This window comes from Chenopodium album, chromosome 1 (genome assembly GCF_948465745.1).
Source record: "Chenopodium album chromosome 1, dcCheAlbu1.1, whole genome shotgun sequence".
In the NCBI taxonomy this organism is placed as follows: domain Eukaryota; kingdom Viridiplantae; phylum Streptophyta; class Magnoliopsida; order Caryophyllales; family Amaranthaceae; genus Chenopodium; species Chenopodium album.
Genome location: NC_137834.1, coordinates 42210755 through 42220348, shown reverse-complemented (window position 1 = coordinate 42220348; position 9594 = coordinate 42210755). Strand labels below are relative to the sequence as shown.

Below are 9594 nucleotides of genomic sequence, written 5' to 3'. Positions count from 1 at the left end.
TCCTCAAGCAGAATCAGTTCCAGCTCAAACTAATGTGAATCAAACATCAGAACCAGCTACTACTATGCCTGAGAAACCTAAAAAAATTGGTAGATCAAGGCCACCAGGATTTAGAACCAAAAAGAGTTGTGGAAAAAGGGTTGCTGGGGGGAGTAATGATGAAGGTGTGAGCTTAAGGAGATCTGAAAGACACAAGAAGCCACCAGCTGGGGTTGAAAGTAGTGAGGATGAGTGCTCTGATGATGATGAGAGTGAGGATTCATATTACATTCAATCTGGTAGTGAACAATATGATGATGATTTGGATCTTGCTGACTTCATAGAAGATGAGGAAGAAGTACAATGCCTGTATGATGACATCCCATCCAAAGAATTTGAATATTACCTTGATGGGACCCAAGCAATGGATAAGACATACAAGAATGGCAAGGTTTGGAGAGATTGTGAATTTGGAAGCATTAAACTAGAGCCGTGGTTGATTTTTGCAGACAAAGAGTCATTCTATGAAGTGTTTAAGGATTTTTGTGTACAAGAAGGTTTTGGAGTTTTTGTTGAAAATAATGACCCTACCAGGTTTATAGCAAGATGTGCTATAGATAGATGGTTGCAACTGGAGAATCCATGCATCAAGCATGGCTGACAAAGTGAGCTGGGCAATCAAGACTTTGACAGGGGAGCATGCAACTTGTGGCAGGCTTGAGATAAATCCAATTGTTGGTTGTGATTGGCTTTGTAGACATCTGCAATCAGATATTCAAGCCAATCCAGATATCCCAGTTGAGTCTCTGCAAAGAATCTGTATGGAAAGGTACAGAATTCAAGTGAAGAAAAGGTTATTTTACAAGGTGAAAGCAATTGCCAAGGAGCTCATTCATGGTGGATTTGGAGAGGCCTACAGTCTCCTTCCAAGATATGCTGAGATGGTCAAGAAGACCAATCCAGGGAGTTATTCACTAGTGACATGGACACAAGTTTGTGCAAATGTCCAACCTAGGTACAAAGCATGCTTCTTTTCTTTTGCTGCACAAGTTAGAGGTTTTTTGAGAGGCTGTAGGCCAATCATTGGCATTGATGGAGCCCATCTTAGTGGATATTATAAAGGGATACTGCTAACAGCTGTTGGATTGATGGGAACAATGAGATATTTGTGTTTGCTTATGGCATAGTCAGTACATAGAGTGTTGAGACTTGGGGTTATTTTATGAGGAATTTAAAGTGCCTCTTTGAGAAAGAGGGATGCAACAGAGATGATTGGACATTTCTTTCTGACAGGATGAAGGTAAATCAGTCTCTTTAGCATACACTTGTTTTCTCTTTTTTTTATTACTTTACAGTACTGTTTCCTCACTTGTAATATGGTTTTGCAGGGAGTTGATGCAGCAATTATGGAGACATTTCCCAGAGCTAGTAGAAGAATATGCTGTCAACACTTGTACAACAACTGCAAAACAAAAGGCTTTAGTGGAACAGCATTTCACAAACTGTTTTAGGTTGCTGCTGATGCTTACAATCCATATGTTTTCAACAAAGCAATGGAGAAGATTCATGCCTACAATCCAGATGCTGTTCTGTATTTGGAGAGTACCACTGAAGTTTGGTCAAGGCATCCGTTTGACCCAGTTGTCTGTTGTGACCATAACACAACAAATTTTGTTGAATCATTCAACTCTTGCACCAAGCCATACAGAGATCTACCTGTGTTAAAGCTTCTTGAAGGTTAAACAAGCATTTTTCTCATGCTTAATCACTTTGCAAATGCCATTTCAACCTAGTTTAATTTTGTAACTGGTTTTAATTTTGCAGCTATAAGGAAATGGTGCATGAAAAGGATGGCTCCAAGGTTTGATAAAGCAACTTCAATGGGGGATGGGGAACTCACTAAGTATGCAACAAAGATCTTGCAAACAAGATCAGATGAGTCCAGGTTCTGCTATGCTACACCATGTGGGGGTGATGAGTTTGAGGTGAGAGATGCACATGTGTACTATCCCATCAAACTAGGGGCTGGAACTTGTGGTTGTGGGAAGTGGCAACATTCAGGGATCCCATGTAAGCATGTGCTCAAGGTGATTTACCACCAAAGGCTGCAAGCTACAGATTTTGTAGCACCTTATTTCAAAGGGAGGGCATACAAAAACACTTATGGAGAGCATATGCACCCAATGCCTGACCAAACTCAGTGGCCTTCATTCAACCTCCCTGACATACTACCACCCTTAGTGAAAAGATCAGCAGGCAGACCCAAGAAACAAAGAAGAAGAGGGGCAAATGAAGCAAGAAAGGGAAAGAGGCATAGTTCAATCAAGTGCAGCCTATGCAAAGAATTGGGCCACAACATGAAGACATGTGCAACAAAGATAAAGAGTGCAGCACCTGAAGTAGCAAGTGCAGCAAACAACAACACTGAGCAGCCTGAAGCAACAACTGCAGCAATCAACAACAATGCAGAGGCTGAAGCAAGCACTTCAAAGACCAAGAAGAGATCAAAGAAAGCTGCATAAACTCCACAGCCCTGCCCTTTTGAATGCACATCATATTTGTTAATGAAATCCTAATTTTTTAACATTAATATTCCACTGTGTGTTGTACCTAAGTGTTTTGTTTTTTGGGAAAAATTTCTGAATTATGTCAGCAAGGGCATTTTATTTTGAGATGAACAGAAAACAGTAGCCATAATTTTTTGGATGAACATGATTGCAACTTATCATATTATACTAGAAATGTTTAAATTAACACTTTCTTTACTTTCATTGCAATTACATTGTTGTTCACTTCATCATTACAATCACAACTATTACACACATAACAACTCCTACTTTCATAATAGAATTGAGAACTTTTTGTTGCTGCCTCACTTTCTTCTTCAATTGCTTCAATTCATCATACACATCGCTATGTCCCGATCCATCCTTATCATAACAATTTCCCCTACTTTGAGCTTCTTCCGGCTTGAGGACTTTACACCATTTGAAACTATTACACGAGTCGCACTTGTAATAAAGCCTTTGAGGATTTGATGTTGACTCCGAACTTCTAATTGCGTATTTTCGACCACAACCGCAAAACTTGTTTGGAACTCTTATATATGCATACTCGTATGTGGAGGAGGATGTGTTTGATAACAAACTCATGATTATGCATGTAGAGGGATGCAATGTGTGTTCTAAGTCTCATATTTATACAACAAAGTGGGTGCAACGGCTATTTTACCCCAACAATATTTCAAAAATGTTCAAATAAACTAGTCGTTAGTACTCATTTGATTAGAGGGTTACTGTGAAATAATTTACAAAAGTAATGGCATTTCATGCAAAATAATAATTTGTAAATGGCATTTTGTGAATTAATAATCCTAGTAACGGACTGTTAACGTCCAGACCTCATTAATGCCACGACATGACATTTTACTGTTTGTGAGTGGCATTTGGTGAATTCTGAAAAGTGCGATGGCATTTGATGAATTTTTAAATTTGTCAGTGGCATTTGGTGAAATTTCCGTATTAACTATTACTAAAACAGAATTTGATGACGTCAACATTGTCCACGTGTCGCTTTCTCAATAAAAAATTTCCTGCCTAAATGCAATGATGAAGTCATCTTTATTTTATTTTTTTCGGCTTTTTCACTAAATGCCACTGAGTACTTAAAAAAATCACCAAATGCCATCATGGTTTTCAAAATTCACCAAATGCCATCGAGCTTTTAAAAAACATCTATTTCACTAAATGCCACTGAGTACTTAAAAAATTCACCAAATGCCATTAATGACTAACGGCCGTTAACTCCGTTAGCCATTAAGATTACATCTTGACATGTATCATAATATGATTGGTTTAATTTAATTATTTATTTTAATTAATAACAATAATGTTTTTTTTCTTCATTTTCGTGGCAAAAATTGCCCAGGTATATTTTTGGGGGTCATTTTGATCCTTTATGGATACAAATTAAACTCGAAATTGACAAAAAAATAAATTAAATGCTCCGTTTTTTGTGTTGAAAAATATTTAGATTACCGTGTTATTGTTTTTTAATCATCAATTGATCGGGTAAGGTTTTAGGGGTCATTTTGATCCTTTATAGACACAAATTAAGCTCAGAATTGACAAAAAAAAACATAAATGCTCCGATTTGTGTATTGAAAAATATTTCGATTAGCGTGTCGTTATTTTTTTACCATCAAAATTGATCGGGTAAGGTTTTGGGGGTCGTTTTGATTCTTTATGGGAACAAATTAAGCTCGAAATTGACTAAAAATAACAATATGCCCCATTTAGCATGTTGACATCGTTTTTTTTTTCGGGAAAAAAAATGCAAAACGGGGTATTTATGTTTTTTTATGCCAATTTAGAATTTAATTTGTCTCCATAAAGGGTCAAAATGACCCCCCAAAACCGTACCCGAACAATATTCGCCACGAAAATCGAAAAAAAGTATTATTTTTATACATTAAAATAAATAATTGTTGTGTATTAATTTTTAAAAAGTAATGGCATTTGGTGAAATAATTTTCCAAAGTAATGGCATTTGGTGAAATAAGTATTGCATTAACGGAAAATTAACGTCCATATGCTTTTAGTGGCACGAGGTGTCATTGTATTGTTTGTCAGTGGGATTTGGTGAATTATGAAAACTTTGATGGCATTTGGTGAATTTTTTTTTTTTTTTTTTTTTTGTAGAGTTATAATATTTAACATTTTTAAAATTTTAATATTGGAAGTTTCTACATTACAACTAAAACCTATAAATTTATTTTAGGAAATTGAAACAATTTTAAATAGCACACTAATAAATGACCTCTTACATTGAACTATGAATTAAACCACGTTGAACAAATACTAAATCATAATTTTGATGAAAATAAAAAATTTTAAAATTACAAAATATACGTAATTCTTATTTATATTCATGTATAATAGCGATTTATTTTTAAAATGTTCAAATTTAAAATTGGTTTTATATAAACCGTGCATTGCACGGGTTCTAACCTAGTTTAGAACATATTTAATCCCCTCACAACCCTTGGAATTTTCAATTATTATGACCATTATTGTATTTAGACCACATTGATTTCCTGCAAATTATTTCCTTTTTACTCTATTGTATTTGTTTTTTATTCCACAATTAATGTTATTCAATAACTTAAGTAAGTTTTAAAACATACTTCCTCCGTTTCTTTTTAGTTGACACGTTTCTTTAGTCACGTTTGTCAATGCACTTATTCAATCATTAAAATCTCTAATTATCGATAAATTATGAAAAGTTGATATTTTGAAAGTATATAATGTGAGGAATCTAACAAGATCCCACATGACTATATTTTTCATTACGTATAAAGCAAAAAATACGGTCAAAGGGAGGTGTGTGAATAGTGCTAAATTCAAAACGTGTGAACTGAATAAAAACGGAGGTAGTATTATGTAATTGCTAAAAAAAACAACTTATTATGTATGCAATTCCCTAATTAATTGTAAAACATATACTACTACATCTCTTTTTTTTTATCTCATACTTTTTTTTTTTTCTAATTTTTAATTTATTATTTAAACTTAAGATAATGTTTTTGAGATATTATTAAAACTAAAGGTATTATATTTTATTTAAACAAAACCTGGGGCATCACCAAGAAGTTTTAAAGAGTTGACATGAGATAGTGAGTAATACTGCCGTAAATAATTTTGAAATCTCTCCCAAGAAATTTTTGTCAAATAAAGTGCAATTTGCTAGTTTCACTAAAGGTTGCCGCACAATAATTGAAATTAGACTATATAATTAATCAAACAATGTCTTGTTCTTTTGAGCTTCTAGGCAGAGCAAAGCAGAGCAGATTGAAGCAGAGTAAAGCCGAGCCGAACAGAGCATTATTATTATTATTAATTACTACTCCTTCCGTTTTTAAATACTTGCTCCATTTCTCCATACGCGGAGTTTTTGGAGAAATTGGAGAAAGTAATAAAATATGGAGGTAGTGGGGTTTGTGGAAGAATAAAATTGTAAAAAATCAAAAGTTGTGGAGAGAATTGAAGGAGAGAGAATATGAAATTAATATTGTTGTCCACTAGGTAAGGGGAATTAATTAAATATTGTCAAAACTTTCCAAATAGAGAAATGGAGCACGTATTTAAAAACGGCCGAAAAAGAAAAGTGAAGCAAATATTTAAAAACGGAGGGAGTATTATAATAATTCAATATTAAGTATTATTTTTAAGAAGATAGAGTAGGGCAGAGCAGAGCAGCTCTAAAAAACGGGGCCTAAGTATGGTTTAGAATACAAAACCCATCAAAGAGAAGTATCATTGGGAGAGGAAAAGTGAACAATGTAAAGCAATTATAGTTTGCTAGATTAAAAAGTTTGTTAGATTAAACAAAGTTTGCATGGTACGTAAAATTAGATTCCAAACACAAAATTTGCAATAATAAAAACCACAATTCATAAAACTCTAACTCCTCAAGATTGAACAGAACAAACAAACAAACAACATAACATAACTTTTCACTTTGCCACATTCAACGGATCTCTGGCTCATGTTATTCACACACTGTCAATGGGTAGTATGTAGAGTTGTCAGTTTCTGACCCGAACCGTTAAACCCGACTGTTTCGAACCGATCCGAAAAGGAACTGAACTGTTTAAAACCCGTTTTTTGGAAACCGAAAACTGACCCGACCCAATTTTTTCCAAACCGAAACTGAACTAAACCGAATTTGTGCAAACCGTTACTAACCCGACCCGTTATCAAGCCAAACCGTTACAACCCGAAACTGAAAGCAACCCAAACCGATTACGTTTAAACCCGATAGTAACCCGACCCGTTTTAAACCGAAAACCATTAAAACCCGATAAAAATCCGATAAACCTAAATCGTTCCAACCCGTAACCCGTTGTGACCGAACCGGTTATAATCCGTAACCCGTTGTGACCGAACCGTTTACGACCCGTAGCCCGTTATGACCAAACCGTTTAAAACCCGTAACCCGTTATGACTGAGTCATTTACAACCTGTTACCCAATATGTTTATGATCTAATCTGTTTCAACCCACTACTCGATAAACCCAACTTATTTATGACTTGACTTATTATAACATGACTCGTTCGTACCCATTATCTGACTAATTCGACTCGATAATCATCCGACTCAATTTTAACCCGATATGATTTTGATTAGAAACCCGTTTCAAATTAGGCAAACTCGTTTTCAAACCAACCAAGTTCAATCTAAACCGATTATAACCGAAACAATAATGGTTGGACCCGATTTCACCCGATCTATTTTGAACCGAAACCCATTTTCGAACCGACCCAGTTAAACCCAAACTGATTATGACCCGAACCAATTACGACCCGTCCTGATTAAGACCCAAACTGTTTTTAACCGAAATCCACATTAAATGGGCTAAACCCGTTTTCAAACCTACCCAGTTCAACCCAAATTGATTATGACCCGAACCGACTAAAACCCGACCCGATAAGGACCCGATCCGAATAGAAACTGCAATTAAAAAAACCAAACCGAACTGACCCGATAATTTTCAAAACCGACCCAAACCGACCCGCTTATTATTTCAATCCGTTATAAACCGACCCGTTATAACCCGAAACTGATAAACCCAACCCAAACCCGAACTGTTTAACCGAATTGACACCCCTAGTAGTATGTAATGGTTGGTATGTAATGGTTGGTTTGAATTGATCACGTTGCTTCACATCCACAATCATAGGACTTTGTAATAAACAACATTATTCTCTAGTATTTGCACTAACATTATTAAAATAAACATCAAATTTGTTTGATCATCGGAAGATCTTCACCATGACAGGGTAAAGTCGTATCCCCTAATCAAAACTAATTCTTAAGTCCTCTAACTAAAGTAGATAGGGAAGTAGGGTCGATCTCCGCAGGGAAACAAGTCTTTTTACTCCTAATTAATTATTATAATCTAAATTATCTAAGTAACCAATATTTATATTTGAGTATGAACCTAAACTACAAAGAATAGGAATAGGGAGAAAACAATATATAAAAGGATCTAGGGCATAGGTTCACCAATAAATAATACTCCAGGGTAAAACATAGTAATCAATCATTGACATTGCATAAATAACATGATTAACAGGCTCTCGCAATTTATTAATCAACATAGATCTAACAGGCTCTCGCAATTTACTAGATCTATGTTCTTATTGAAAATAGCCTTTAATATCAAATTAACATCTGCTCGATTCATCAATTTAATATTGCCATACTTTTACTAGCCGCAATTGTAAAACGTTAAAACAATTCAATAAGAAATTATCATGCAATATCAATAATCAATAATAGTCAATCATCAATGCATCAATTAACCAGATTGTAAAGGGCTTTCGCTACGTATTACAATCACAGAATTAATCTACCGGTATTAATCTCATCTCTCGAATCTTGACTTAACCATTTATAAATTAATTTGCCTATTGAAACTAGACCTAAACATTAATTCTCATCTCTCGAATCTTGAAACAATATTGTCAAACTCATGCATAAAAGATAGGCCTAATCTAGTCACAGAGCATTAAATCAATCAATAGGAAATTAATCTAGCATTGATAATTAACAACAATAAATTACCCCTTCATATTATTTATTAGATCCCCATAAACCCTAGAAATTAAACTACTCACAAATCATCATGACTAAACTAATCAAATAAATAAATAAAACCATAATCAAGGGAGTAAATAAAATAACTGAAATTAAAGGGGAAGAAATTGTTACCATAAAGTAATCTGGAATTAATGGAAGAATTAAGAACAAAAGTTGAGAGAAAGAATTCTAAGAGAATAATTAAGAGAGTAAAAGAAAGAGTAAAAAGGAGAAGAAGAAGTGATCCTAAAATCGTATTATGGAGGAGTATTTATACTCCGTACAAAAATCCTAAACTAAAACAAATTAAAACGACGTTAAGCGTCTCGTAACAATAACACGCGCCCGATCGGGCGCGCCTTTTTGATCATAGTACAAATCTCGCGCCCGGCCGGGCGCATCACCTGGCGCCAGACTAAGCTTCTCCCGCCCGGCCGGGCGCGCCTCCGAGCGCCAGCCTCTTTGGCCGGGCGGCTCATTTGGGCCACTATTTGGACTTCGATTGGGCTCCAATTCTTCGGGCCAATCTGGGTTTCCTCTTTGGGTCTTGAATACTCGGTCCAAATGCCCCGGTATCACCTATACCAAGCCCTTAATCACCGATTCGATGGCTCTAACCGGCCCTGGGCTATAAACTCTGGTCGTGCTTCTCCAATGTTCGTGATTGCTCCAAAATATCTCGGGAAAATACTCCAAAAGCATAAATCCCTGCAAAAGTCAACCAAATCTACGAAAACACTAGAATACACTAATTAGTAATAAGGCCTTGTTTAGTTCACCTTATTTTTACTTATTTAAGAAAAAATAAGTTCAGATCAGATCAGATCAAAAAAAATAAGTTCAGATCAGATCAGATCAGGAAAAATAAGTTCAGATCAGATCAGATCAGAAAATATAAGTTCAGATCAGATCATATCAGAAAAAATAAGTTCAGATCAGATAAGTTCAGATTAAATACAAATTATTATTATT

At 35.2% G+C, this 9594-nt stretch overlaps 1 protein-coding gene across 1 annotated transcript; it reads left to right on the top strand.

Moving 5' to 3' along the window:
- Positions 1–1532: 1532 nt before the first annotated feature.
- On the top strand, positions 1533–2501 carry LOC145631766 (uncharacterized). Its single transcript, XM_081683944.1, has 2 exons — positions 1533–1716; positions 1804–2501. The coding sequence occupies exons 1-2, from the start codon at positions 1533–1535 to the stop codon at positions 2499–2501; spliced, it is 882 nt and encodes a 293-aa protein (XP_081540070.1).
- The last annotated feature ends 7093 nt before the right edge of the window (positions 2502–9594 follow it).